General features: G+C 37.6%; 1 protein-coding gene across 1 annotated transcript; it reads right to left on the reverse strand.

Annotated features, from left to right (window-relative positions):
• smarcad1a (SWI/SNF-related, matrix-associated actin-dependent regulator of chromatin, subfamily a, containing DEAD/H box 1 a) lies at positions 1-14,075 on the reverse strand. Its single transcript, XM_059503525.1, has 23 exons — positions 13,682-14,075; positions 13,195-13,294; positions 12,906-13,011; positions 12,750-12,816; positions 12,415-12,500; positions 12,203-12,325; positions 12,040-12,118; positions 11,455-11,930; positions 10,882-11,078; positions 10,709-10,799; positions 10,493-10,592; positions 10,346-10,405; positions 10,120-10,195; positions 9,862-9,997; positions 9,552-9,683; positions 9,305-9,400; positions 7,323-7,440; positions 6,981-7,096; positions 6,345-6,533; positions 6,135-6,253; positions 5,589-5,771; positions 5,406-5,512; positions 1-535 (listed from the first exon to the last, which is right to left on the reverse strand). Exons 1-23 carry the CDS (start codon positions 13,785-13,787, stop codon positions 474-476), a joined length of 2,925 nt encoding a protein of 974 aa, XP_059359508.1. The 5' UTR covers positions 13,788-14,075; the 3' UTR covers positions 1-473.
• Between the last annotated feature and the right edge of the window lie 912 nt (positions 14,076-14,987).

Genomic DNA, 14,987 nt, shown 5'->3' on the forward strand with positions numbered 1-14,987 from the left:
TTAAGGAAACTTACTATTATCTTTATTTAGAAAGCAATACAAGGACATACACTATAAACAACAAAACAGTTAAAGTACCAGTAAAACCAGTTATTTGCAGCAGTGTCTTTAGTCTATAAGGTAACAAATCTGGAACCAACTCACCAGTCGTGTGTGGGCTAAACTGAGCTGGGCAGGTGAGGTACAGTCTTTCAGATGGCACATATGACATAGATCTCCAGTGTGGAATATTAACATGAGTATTTCAGGTGATCCCTGAGTAACACAAACTCCTCTTCCACCAGTACATTAGTCCAGGACTTGTGTGAATTTAATAACTGACCTCTAACATTTGAACATGGGGAAAAAGAGCTAGTCCTTACCAAAACCATATCAAATCAGTTTCAAGTTGCCATGTTTGTACTTGACGAGAGGAGGCAAATGCACAGGCAACTACCACTCTTTTAGTTTCAGACTTTACCATTCTTCAGGTTTTAAAGGCCCAGTGAGACTTTGAGCAACTCTGCCATTTGTTCAGTCATAACACCGTCCTCTTCTGAACAGAGAGAAAAAGAATTAAAGAGCTTTTAATCTATAGTGAAAAACCAGATACATACAGTAAAACCACCACAATGAAAGTTTCTATTTTAATACATTTACTGGATTAGGGCTGGACGATTAATCGAAAAGTAATCAAAACCGAAATTCAGAACCTCTAACCGACGTAATTTTCCCATGTCGGTTAATTCGGTTTTTTAATCCCTGTCAATACTTCCCCCTTAAAAGCATACTAGCGCGTGTGTAGCCACATGACTCTGCTTCGTCCAGTCAGTGGCATAAAAGCAAAACACGGAGGTGAACGCCGGTTCAACACATAGTGATGGCGTGTGAGCGGTGAGCCTTGCGTCTTCACTAAACTTTGTCAGTTGTATTTGTTTTATGGTTTGGACATTCAAGCGATTAGACGATTGGATGTGTATTATTAAATCGAGCTACCATGTTCGCGCAGCTGCATTGTGACACAAACAGTAGCTGTGAAGATCGCATGCACAGAGGAACGCAGAAACTAGTTGTCAGCGCTTTTGAAGGAACTAGGCTATTTACAATATAGAGACGATATGACTAATTAACCCACGCAATCACTCGTACTGGTGCTGTGCAATCCTCTACATTGCTAGTAAATCACTGGCTTTTGTAAGCCATTGGCTAATAAATTCTTAGATTTTACTCGCCTGTGTGTGTTTAAGACTATTATAAGATTAGCACATTTTTACTCGCTGAACATGGACCAAGCACTTCAGAGTTCTCTCTCCATCAAGCGATCTGTACTTTTCAGTTCATCTCAAAGGACACACAGCGCACCTGTATTTGACGCTCTGTAAACTCTGTGTGAAGGCGCTCGACTCTGCGTTGCTTTACTGATAGCGCTGTTTCTCACACATGCAAAGAGAGAGAGAGCGTGAGTCTTACCACGCTGAATCGACGCGCTACATCTAAACTATATTCTTTGTTATCTTCTCCTGTCAAAATAATGGAGGTCATTTAAAATTATTCAACTTTTTAGAACAAGCAGAAGATATGCCGGTTTCTCTGGTAGTGGGGGGAGCTAACACGCAAATGGCAATTTCATTGGCTGGCGCTCAACTATTACCATCCCTGTTTTGATTTCAGCAAATCAGTTCGACCGAACCCAGACAACGTGATTAATATTCTTGAACCCAGCAGCTCATCAATCCATAGTGCATTGTATATAGTTTGTATGGTAGTAGAATTAGTAGTAGTAGTAGTAGTATCTTTTAGTAAATAATTAATATGATCTATTACTTTTTTTTTTTTTTTTACAGAAACCCTCAATGAGAAAATATCTTAAGCATCACCACCAGTCTTAAGTTCAGTTAAAATGACAAAAATGCATTTATTTATGGTTACCAAGTTTTAGTTCTAATCACTAAAGTTCTATCATTAAATAGTGCTTAAAGGAGCTGTATGTAAGAAATCTATTTCAATTAATCATAAAATGGCCCTGATGTGTCACTAGACATTAAGAAATCATGTTCATTTCAAATACTCATATCACTGACAACAGTAGTCCGGCCAGGATATTGTCATTTAAAAAGTGGACTTGCAGCCCTAGAAATTCTAATATAACAGTGAACACCTTCCCCATATACCACACATGCCCATTATGGCAATTTGAAACGTAATTGAGACAGTAGCCTAATGTTACCTAAAATGGAAGTAAAGTCAGTGAGGATCACAAACTATTTGGTTAAATTCTTCAAAAACTATTCATGTGCGTTCAGCAGTGGAAAAGAAACTCTCATACAGTTTTGGAACAACTTCAGGGTGAGTACTCATATCATACTCAAATACTCATATCACTGACAACAGTAGTCCGGCCAGGATATTGTCATTTAAAAAGTGGACTTGCAGCCCTCAAAATTCTAATATAACAGTGAACACCTTCCCCATATACCACACACGCCCATTATGGCAATTTGAAACGTAATTGAGACAGTAGCCTAATGTTACCTCAGTAAAAATGATTCGTCATTTGTTCTTCACGTATATCGTGGACTAAGTTACACATGCTGCAAGTTGACCTGTATGACCATTGCTAATGTAATTTAGTTACTCTAACAATATTTTCTGATGGAACCGATGACAGATACATAACGTTACAAGTTAGACTAACAGCTACCGTTCTGTCTGTCACGTACGAGCATACATCTTTACGATTATACAATCACATTAGGGCTGCAACTAACGATTATTTTGATAATCGATTAATCTGTCGATTATTTTTACGATTAATCGATTAATCGGTTTATGTACTTATATTTTAGTTTTTTCCATTTTTTCCCCAAGTAAATTATTAATAAATGGTCTTTATCCTTCAGCATAGATTTTTAAGAGATTTTAACCATTTTGCACTGTCATATCCTAATCAAAAATATACCTGGAGTTGTTTTATTGTGTTAGTAATCCTTTGTCGAACTATTCTGCAATCAGAACACTGACCCATACTCTAGCAAATTTCACAAGGAGATTTAAAATAATGTTTTCACCATGGCAGTCCTTAGAGCTCCTAAAGTAGTTTAACATCCCGAACAAAGCTTATTAAGGAATCTTTCAGAACATATTTTCACGAAGAATAAGGATAAAACAGAATAAAATTGCAGTGCATTGTATTTTATTATTTACTGGGAAACAGCTTTATAGCTTATGCTGTGAAATTGTAAACAATCCTTCGAATAAAGTGCCAGTGGCATGAAACCTGAATGGAACTCACAATTTAAAGTAAAATCCATCAGAAGGTTGTCCAGAAAAAAAATTGGACACCTGCTGTGTGAAAAAGAGCAGTGAATACTTAGAAAAAAAGTGCATTTCAAATATCTTTAAACATTTACCTCTCTCATTCAGTCATAATTAGGCTGCACGACTGAATTATGAACTGGTAAACGACAAACTGATCACAGAACATGTTTGTAAAGCTTTAAATGTTAACTGTTAAAAAGCAATGTTATCAGCTTTTACGACTAAACATTTGCAAACAACATTGTACTGGAGAATCTGCACAAATAAAAATCTTAAGGGCCGTTCACATATCGTGCCTAAAAACGCGTGGAAAACGCTAGGCGCGCCGCTTTCTCCTTCTTTCCAAAGCGCTCGGGCAGAAGCGCCCCTGAGGCGTCTGCCTTTGCTAAGCAACCATGACGTGCTCTCTCCTTGAAGACGCGGAAATTTCAGCAAAGGATAAATGGATTTGCAGCTCAAAAAATCGCTTGCAGTAGCTCTGCTACTAAATTTATTTCAAAATGGAAATCCATATACAACTATGATCAGCTGTTCCTTTCATCTTGACTGAGCTTTTAACGTTGTTACGGGAAAGGATGAAGCTGATTGGTTAGTTCTTGTCACATGACCCGCGATGCGCTTGCAGCATTCTGAAAAGGTGAAATGTTTTTAACTCGATGCGGTGCGGTGTTGGAAATAACGAACTAGAGCGCACAAAAGACGCGATATGTGAACGTCCCCTTAAACAATTCAGTAGTGCAGAGTTTACAGGTTACTCTTCTTTTTTGAAGGCTCAAAGTAAAGTACTCCCAGTCTCCCACATCCCGCTAAATGCTGCAGAGACGCTGTTCGGGAAGCACGTGACATAAAACGAGGCCAGCTATTGGCTATTCGCTACTTCTCCTGCTGTACTGGCTGAGTAAAACCTCCGGTGGCTCATTACTGCCACACTTTGGTCACCGCAGATTTGAAATATGCACGAAATGAGCCGCTTACGGCAAATAAAAGTTATTTAGCAACGAATCGATGACTAAATTAGTTTACAAATATTTTAATAATCGATTTTTATCGATTAAATCGATTCGTTGTTTCAGCTCTAAATCACATACAAGCATAAATCTTTACGATTATACTGTCACATACGAGCATACATCTTTACGATTATACTGTCACATACGAGCATACATCTCAGGGGTAGGGGGAGGGGATACACAGCTCTACAGTATTTTTAAAGTGATTGCAGTACCAGTTTTGGCCACAATCCTACATACGGCTCCTTTAATACCAAAATATAATGCTTGACTGACTGAATAAGAAGCTAAGATTTAAGAAGCTGTGCCATTTTACAAAGATAAGCTGATTAGAATATATATATATATATATATATATATATATATATATATATATATATATTTACATGTGTGTGTGTGTGTGTAAAATAGTATATCAGTCTGGCAAGTAAACAAAGTTGTACTAGCCAATGGCGATTATATTGCCAAGGTGTGTGTAGAGGGTTGCTGTACTAATGTATCTTTATCTTATCCTTATTTATCTCTTACACCGAGCAATAATCTTTAAGAAATGTTACTAAAATAGACAAAATAACTGCTGATAGTGAGCTATGATGTCAGATCGCGCTTTCAATAGGGAAAAATCTCACCATATTTACAGTACAAACGTTGTCACTGAATTATGAGGGCAAAAAAAACAAAACAGAAACAAAATAATCGTTCATTAATCGTAATCGAGGTAAAATGTTCAATTAATCGAGGTTTTGATTTTAGGCCATAATCGTCCAGCCCTACACTGGATTATCCAAAAACAGGAATTAAATAACTATTTTATATAAACCATTTTTCACTGACATTGCAACAAAATGAACTATATAGTACGGTCAGTGTTTCTGCAGGATTTTAAAGCTCAAATTTAGGACTTTTTAAGACCTTTAAGAATAATGTAGTATATGGTATAATGTCTATAGAACCATATATAAAGTACCATAGAATTACTGCAAAAAGCATAATTTACAGTTCAGATACAAGTTTTCAGAAAAACAAAGTTTTATAAAATGATCATCTTGTAAATTGTGACCTGTAGGTTTGAAAGAGATTGTGTGTGCTGACACTCACCTCCATCAGTAGTCATATCCTGTTCCAGTTTCAGCTTCTCCTGTCCCACACGGAGCATGCAGGCCTCAATCGAATCTCTGCTGATGAGCTTGATCACCTGCACTGTTCTGTGATGCAAATACATTATCATGAAACAATTTTTCTTCTTTATGGCATTCTCAAATTCCATTTGTTTATACTTGCCTGGTTTGCCCCATTCGATGACAGCGGTCCTCTGCTTGTTTATCATTGAATGGATTGCAATCAATGTCATGCAGTATCACTGTGTTTGCAGAGGCAAGGTTGATTCCCTGCCCCCCAGCCCGAGTCGACAGGAGGAACACAAAAATTTCAGGGTTTGTATTGTATTTGTCGATGAGACCAATCCTAGAGAAGCAGAGAGGGTTGAATTAGATTTGTTCAGACAGGCAGCTTCCTACTTAAATCGTTTTAGTTGTTCGAGACTTGAACAGAAAACTTAAGACATAAAATCACACAAGCGTAGTGTGTACAGTAGTGTCTGTATTTTTTAATTTATGCTCACATGCAAATCTTTTAAATGTGAAAACAGTGGATAATGAAATGATTTACTGCCTGAATGATTGGTCAATTCCATTTCATTACTTGCAAGGTGACAGTGAGAACAGTCATAAATATCAAATCTTAAAAAGAAAAAAAATTCTGAATTGAGTGCAGTGCAAACAAAGTGACATGAAGTACTGAAGAAGGTAAAAAGCAAGTTATGTTCACCTCTCCGCCATGGGAGTAGAACCATCCAGTCGAACAAACTGATGGTCAAGGTGTTTGAGCAGAATCTCCACAATGTCCAGCACCATGGTGAACTGACTGAAAAGGACAACCCTATCACCCTTTAGGAAAAAGAAAGTTGTTTTAAAAACATCAGCATCAACAAAACGCAAACTAGATTTAAAATGACTGTAAAACAGCATCCAGACAAACCTTTTCTTTGAGCCTGGTGAGTATTTTGGTTAAAAGTGCAAACTTTCCAGAGTCTAAGAGTAGTGCTTTCTCCAGCTGAAAACTGCTGATGGAGCTGTACTGTTTACATAAATTATGCAGCTCAAAATCAGACATCACCTCCATGTCCTCCTGGATCAGTGCAGGGTCTGCATCAAAATGTGTTGGCTCCTAACATAGCAAAACCATGTCAGCTCAGCAGTATACAATAAAGCAGTGGTTCTCAAAAAGGAAAGTTCATCTCTTAATTTACTCACTCCAAGTTGTTACAAACTTGCATGAGTTTCTTTCTTCTGTTGATCCCAAGTTACTTTGAAAAACGCTATAAACTAAACAGTTGCTGGTCTCTAATTGACTTCCATAGTATGTGAGGGGGGAAAATGGAAGTAAAGTCAGTGGGGATCACAAACTATTTGGTTAAATTCTTCAAAAACTATTCATGTGCGTTCAGCAGTGGAAAAGAAACTCTCATACAGTTTTGGAACAACTTCAGGGCGAGTACTTTTCACTTTTGTTTTCCGAACAAAACAAGTTCCCAGGGCTGAATTCATGATTCATTAAATCCAGTTAAATCTGTATTATTCAGCCTCTTTTACAAACTAATCTCCCAGTCCTCACCTTAAGCATGGCTTTACTCATGGCAGCCAATTTGTCACTGGTGTAGTACTGGCGGTGCAGCAACGGATGATTAGCCATCTTTCTCAGCTGCATCATCACATTACAAAGCTCCCGCTCTGAGGACAAAGAGGAGATCAGAATTGTGGGATAGACAATCAGAGTTAGAAAACATTCCCACTTTGTTTATCAAATCGTCCAGCTTAGAAGGAACATTTTCTGGACAGCCCCTGTATAATGTCAGATAAATCTGAATACAATATAGGCTAAGAAAATAAGCAGAGTGCAATACTCTTAAACAACACATTAGCCAAATAATAAAAAAATTAAATTAACAGCACATACTCTCTCCATTCGGAGCCTTCTTGAGTCTTTTGAAAAGTTTGTCATACAGCGTCTGCTGGGCATCACTCATGGGACACATTTCAACATTCTCCACTTTCGGTGGAAGCTCTTTTAACACCTAGAATAACATTTGCAAAGTCAAAATCCCAGTGGGCAAAAATATGGACTGGTGTATAGGAATTTTCACTACAGAGGACTGAATGTAGATACATGTAATTTGATGGATTAATATTAGAGCTGAAACAACGAATCGATTTAATCGATTAAAATCGATTATTAAAATAGTAGTCAACTAATTTATTCATCGATTCGTTGCTAAATAACTTTTATTTGCCGTAAGCGGCTCATTTCGTGCATATTTCAAATCTGCGGTGACCAAAGTGTGGCAGTAATGAGCCACCGGAGGTTTTACTCAGCCAGTACAGCAGGAGAAGTAGCGAATAGCCAATAGCTGGCCTTGTTTTATGTCACGTGCTTCCCGAGCAGCGTCTCTGCAGCCATAGACATCATATGATGTCTATATGTCTGCAGCATTCAGCGTGATGTGGGAGTACTTTACTTTGAGCCTTCAAAAAAAGAAGAGTAACCTGTAAACTCTGCTCTACTGCACTGTTTAAGGGGACGTTCACATATCGTGTCTTTTGCGCGCTCAAGTTCGTTATTTCCAACACCGCACCGCATCGAGTTAAAAACATTTAAACTTTTCAGAATGCCGCAACCGCACCGCGGGTCATGTGACAAGAACTAACCAATCAGCTTCATCCTTTCCCGTAACAACGTTAAAAGCTCAGTCAAGATGAAAGGAACAGCTGATCATAGTTGTATATGGATTTCCATTTTGAAATAAACTTAGTAGCAGAGCTACTGCAAGCGATTTATTTGAGCTGCAAATCCATTTATCCTTTGCTGAAATGCCCGTGTCTTCAAGGAGAGAGCACGTCATGGTTGCTTAGCAAAGGCAGACGCCTCAGGGGCGCTTCTGTGCGAGCGCTTTGGAAGAAGGAGAAAGCGGCGCGCCTAGTGTTTTCCACGCGTTTTTAGGAGCGATTTGTGAACGGCCCCTAAGACTTTCATTTGTGCAGATTCTCCAGTACAATATTGTTTGCAAATGTTTAGTCGTAAAAGCTGATAACATTGCTTTTTAACAGTTAACATTTAAAGCTTTACAAACATGTTCTGTGATCAGTTTGTAGTTTACCAGTTCAAAATTCAGTCGTGCAGCCTAATTATGACTGAATGAGAGAGGTAAATGTAGATATTTGAAATGCTCTTTTTTTTCTAAGTATTATTCACTGCTCTTTTTCACACAGCAGGTTTTTTGTGTGTGTCCTATTTTTTTTTCTGGACAACCTTCTGATGGATTTTACTTTAAATTGTGAGTTCCATTCAGGTTTCATGCCATTGGCACTTTTTTTGAAGGATTGTTTACAATTTCACAGCAAAAGCTATAAAGCTGTTTCCCAGTAAATAATAAAATACAATGCACTGCAATTTTATTCTGTTTTATCCTTATTCTTCGTGAAAATATGTTCTGAAAGATTCCTTAATAAGCTTCGTTCGGGATGTTAAACTACTTTAGGAGCTCTAAGGACTGCCATGGTGAAAACATTATTTGAAATCTCCTTGTGAAATTTGCTAGAGTATGGGTCAGTGTTCTGATTGCAGAAGAGTTCGACAAAGGATTACTAACACAATAAAACAACTCCAGGTATATTTTTGATGAGGATATGACAGTGCAAAATGGTTAAAATCTCTTAAATCTATGCTGAATGATAAAGACCATTTATTAATAATTTACTTGGGGGAAAAAATGGGAAAAACTAAAATATAAGTACATAAACCGATTAATCGATTAATCGTAAAAATAATCGACAGATTAATCGATTATCAAAATAATCGTTAGTTGCAGCCCTAATTAATATTTCTGCAAGATTTTCTCAGTAACAATGCGTTCATAATCACAGTGAAAAAAAAGCATCTACCTCACTCTTGACTCGTCTCAGAATGAAAGGCTTCATGATAAGTTTGGCCTGAGCAATTCTTTCCTTGTGAAAACTGCTTTCTTCCTCTGATGACCTCTGAAATCAAGCAGATAGGCAGAAAGTGTGAGCATTCGGTCTAGGTATGTGATGATTTCCGTATCCTTAAATTGAATAAAATATAGATCCATTTTTTAAAAGATGGCACATACAGTATTTTATTTAGAAGTAATGTGTGCACTGTCTGTACCGTAGAGAACATTTTGGAGATCTGTGAGGTGCTGCTGGAGAACATGGAGGGCATGATGAAATTCAGGAGAGACATGAGCTCCAGCAGGTTGTTCTGTAAAGGTGTTCCGGTCAGCAACAATCTGTGCTCAGCCTGAAAATGACAGACACAAATGTACAACCAAGAGGTATAGATAAGTACAACTTTACTACCCTTCTCTTCATTAAGAACTTCGCAAAATAACGCAAAAGAGACGGAATGTTGGTGAAAAGCATTTGTTTAAATCATATTTGCAATATGGTTTACGAAACAGAAGACTACTTGTACTGACATTGATGGCCATGAGGTGGCGGTAGCGTAGAGAGTTCATATTTTTCAGCATGTGGCCCTCATCAAACACAGCATACTTCAGCCTCAGCTTGCGGAACAGACTGCGGTCATGGTCATTCCCTATTGTGAGATTGTAACTAATACAGATACAAAAAAGGTATGGAAAAAGGTAAGGTAAATGTTAAAACCATTGAATACATGTGGCTTTCATAAATACACAGTCAATAAAACAATAAGTACTTTAAAACAATGTACTTACGTGGATACTATGATGTTGAATTCAACTAAGCCACTGAGGATGTCTTGTCGCAAGTATCTGCGGTCTTCCACAGACCCTACAAGTATAAACACAAAAGAATCAAGTAAGGAAATAAAGGAGGACAATATTTTGTAATATTTTGTATTATTTTGCACTGGGTTCTCAGACCACACTGGAAAAAAAAAAAAAAAAAAGTTAAAATCTGTTTGCCTGAAAACTAACTTACCATAGTAAATAAGAACTTTAAGACTGGGACACCAAAGACCCAGCTCACGAACCCAGTTGTCTGCAAAGAGAGAAATGCATCATCTTGAGCAACACTATAGGGACAAGTTTATATGCTACACTCCCACTTGAAATAAGTGTCTCCTACCCAGTGTGGATGAAGGTACTGTAATAAGATGAGGGCCCTTGATTCCTTTTTCATACAAATGAGCCAGGAAAGAGATAGCCTGAATAGTTTTACCCAGCCCCTGTGGAGATATCGAATCACTTATAACCAATATCCGTGATAATAGTCCTGTGCTTTAATGGAATGAGTAACCTTCTTGGATTTCACACCTTTGAACTCAATATGACAGTGACTCACCATTTCATCTGCCAGGATGCCACTCAGCTTGTGCTGGTGCAGAAGAATTAGCCACTTCAAGCCAATCAGCTGATATGGCTGGAGTTTGAAACTAAGAGATGTCAAAGCAAGAAGTTAAAAAAATACCATAACTGGATATCCCAGGTGTGTAATAGGAGAATAGATAAACTTACTTGCGGTTCAGGATTTGGGGTTGCTTGATGGAGCCCATGCCTGCTTCTATGACCTGGGTAACATCTTTAGTCATTTTCTTTGCAATCCTCTCACATCTTCCCATAAGGTCTCTAACCACCTGCCTTTCCTTAAGCACAACCTTGCAGCCATGTACCAGATCTATAGACAGGCCATTATCCTTGAAGAACTGCTCTTTCTGAAAGAAAGAGAAACATTCAGATTACCCACTCACCCTCCAAAAAAGCCTTTTCACCAGCATGGTTCAACCGACTTGTCTACACATAGCTAATGTCACTGAAAATTCAGTGCATAGAATGGTTTGTAATTTCATAATTTTGTTAGCAAAACATTTCAAAGTAGTGTGACAGATTTTAACACCTCATTTAAACAATTAGATACAACTGTGCTCAATCTGTCTGCGGGCATGAATACAAACCAGCCAATTATGAATCACTGCCTTCACAGCCAAAAGAACTAACCCCCTTTGAGCACTTCCAAATTCACTCAACCACAACAACATAATTCAGTGACAATTAACATGGCAGCTCAGCGTCCACACATTAGATTCTTACCACATCTTTCCAAGTGTTGAAAGGCCTCAGCGAAATGATCTTCTGGGCTTTTTTGAATGAGCAGCCAGATATTAGCGCAAGCTCATCTAGGGAAGCTTCTTGGAGAAACTCAATGATCTTGTCCTGGAGATTGATTGAGATGCTGTCCTCATCCTCCGAGTCCAGATCATCAGAGATTCTCTCAACATCACTGTCAATCTCCTCTTCATCCTCCGAGGCACTGACATCATTTAATGGCGATTCATCGTCCCTCTTCCACTTAAAGGACGTGTTTTTAGACGTGCTTTGGCTGACTGCTGATTTGTGTGTTTTTGGAGTAGACACACTAGAGACTTTTGGCACGGGAGAGGGTGCAGTCTTCAGCCATCTCGACAGGCTAGACGAGCTGTCAGGCTTTTGAGAGCTCTTGTCCTTTTTTTCCCTTGAGTGAGGTGATTTTGACTTTTGTTTTCTCTGATCATCTGGTGAACTTGAATCTGAATTTAAAGTGAAAAAGCATGGATGGTTTAAAGTCGGTTCATTTTCAAACTAAAATTTCTATGTGGACTTAACCTTCAGCTGTGGCTGAAATGCAGTAATAATCACCTGTTGATGAAAACACAAGCAGTGAACCCAAGGCATTCTCATAGTCCCAGTCATGCTCTCTCAGGACATCTCTCAGCACCTATTAGAGAAATTAAAGACACTTAAACTCACCAGGACATTGCAATGCTTTGCATCAATAGAACTTTAAACTGTTTAAATCTACCTCTTTTTCTATATCAGGCAGTTTTTTCTTCAGCTTTTTTAACAGAGCATCTTGTTTCGCTTTGCTTGGCTCCTGACTCTCCTCACCATCAGAATCTTCTTCCTCCTCTTCAGATTCTGAATGCTAATTCCGAGTCAACAGCCATTTAAAAGTGAGTTCACTACATTAAGGAGATGTTGGGTTTAAAGCATTGATTCAAATGGCTCACTCACCACAATTTTTCTCCTTTTCTTTGGCTGATCGTTATCATCATCATCATCTTCACTATGCCCTGCTTTGCCTTTCCGTCTGCCTGAATCTGCACATAGAAGACAGTTGATTTGAATAAATTACAATATTGTATCTGAATTACAAATCAGCTTTTAATTAAATTTGCACAAAAGACGCACAAAAAACGCAAACATGTCTGACTGGAGAATGTTGTGACTTGATAGACAAACAAGAATGGAGTATTACAGAGAATTAAATGAATGGAAGAATGTGCAACAAGCAGAAGTTTATACCTGTATATATTTGTTCATGCAAATAAATAAATAAAACGGCCTACCGTCATCTCCATAAATCATCAAACAATGTGCTACAGCTCCTTCCAGTGTGCTGGTGCTTTCAACTACCTGTAACAATATCAAGTAACACAACAGGATAAAATCCAGTGTTCACCTGCTTTATTAAGTTGATATTGCATCAACGAGGGACTCATTACCTCCAGTAGATCTTTCTTGCTCTTCTGAGGGAATATTTCCATTAGTTTGATGATTTTGTCCTCCATATCCTTGCTAATCTGGTTCTTGGACTCTGATGTTGTGTCCCTGTGAAATAGCTACATGTTATCACTTATTACAGACTAGATAGTGAACGCTTAAATAGTTAACAACTCTCGTAATGTAATCAGCAAGCTTGAAATCACTAAAAAAGAAAAAGTGTGGAGCAGGAAATGTGTCCAAGAGAAGACAAGCTACAGCCTCACTTCTGACAAACTCAGTCTCGCTTACTTGCTCATCCTGACAACTTTGTCATCTGCAGAAACATCCTCTAATGCGTGTCTTGATGCCTTGCCTGATGCACATCGACCATCTGTCTTTCTTGGGTGGGCTGGAAACAGAAAATTCAAGAATGTATCAAGACATTTTGGAATACAACATGTTGTGACTGCATCCTTGTAAGATGACAACTGCTAATAATATGCTGTAAAAGGGGTCTATGGTTAACAAAAATAGAGAGCCGGTTATTTCGAAAATCAGCGTCAACCCCAAAACAAAGGTGAGAAGAGAAAAATCTTGTCAGTGACCACCCACACTAAAAACCTGGAAATTGGCGTAAAAATACAGCTACAGTGCATTACAAACTCACATTCCATCTCATACCAACATAATCACAGATAAAACATGCTGTCTAGGTAGAAAGAACATCAGGTTTTCAGAAACATCCATTATGAAAGCTGAAAAACGCCCCGGATGAGAAATGGCAGTGTTTACTCACCCGGTTTATTCTCCTTATCCGAGCTGGATCCGTCCGAAGATTTACAGTGTCTCTCTGTTGCGTTGTCCCTTTGGAAACGGAACCGGTCTAGATTGAAAAAGCTCATTTCAAAATATATATATATATTTTTACCGTTAGGAGAATCCTCTGTCTCACGCGGTCTTACAGTAACATCCGTCGGTGATGCTCGCGCACTTGTGTTCGATAATAAAAGCTTCAGGACAGCCTCATAACCCAACCGATATCTGATTTAAAAAAATACAACGAAGTGCATAAGTGACGGTTAATTTAATGAAATATTTCAGGTTTAAATGCTTTGAGCTGAAGAATTACAGTGCTGTAAATTCTGAATTCTGCAAATAGCACGTTCCCGCCACCGATTGGCACTGCGTCATTTCCGCTTTTAAGCCAATAACAACACAGATGCGGCTAGGATTGTAAATATTAAACGTCACGATTTTAGACTAGAGGTCCAATTATTTAAAATAGAAAGGTAGAAGTGTATAAAATATACTAGTGTATACAATATATTTTGAAATAACTTATTAAAATGAATAATATTTAATAATAATTAAAAATATTAAAAATATTAATTAAAATAATTTGGATGTTTCAAATGCAGTAGTGCATGCACATACTCTATATTAAACGTCACGATTTTAGACTAGAGGTCCAATTATTTAAAATAGAAAGGTAGAAGTGTATAAAATATACTAGTGTATACAATATACTTTTGAAATAACTTATTAAAATGAATAATATTTAATAATAATTAAAAATATAAAAAATATTTATTAAAATAATTTGGATGTTTCAAAGGCAGTAGTGCATGCACATACTCTGACTGACCGTTCTTAATATAGGCTATTGAATTTTTAGCAATATGCTATCTTTTCAATAAGATTATGGTGACAGATGGGATTAATTACCTTGATCACAGCAATAATTATAGAATAGAGATAGATAGATAGATAGATAGATAGATAGATAGATAGATACTTTTACAAATCTAACATTTTAAAATTGCACGACACAAATTCTAAATTAACATATTCACTTCATCTATCCACTAGGTGACACACTTGTATTACAAAGCTGCACTTAAATCCCTCGCCGTGCCTAAAGGGGCGACACTGAGTCTGTTTCTGTCTAAACGAGAGTATGAATCCTTTAACAGACTGGAAACAGGTCCCAAAACCCCATGAGACATTTACAAAGGTTTTTTTTTTTTTTTTTTTTTTTTTTTTTTTTTTTTTTTGTGGGAATCTGTGAATATAGATTTTTCAAACATTACTTTCCTTTGCCA

This window comes from Carassius carassius, chromosome 21, assembly GCF_963082965.1.
Source record: "Carassius carassius chromosome 21, fCarCar2.1, whole genome shotgun sequence".
In the NCBI taxonomy this organism is placed as follows: domain Eukaryota; kingdom Metazoa; phylum Chordata; class Actinopteri; order Cypriniformes; family Cyprinidae; genus Carassius; species Carassius carassius.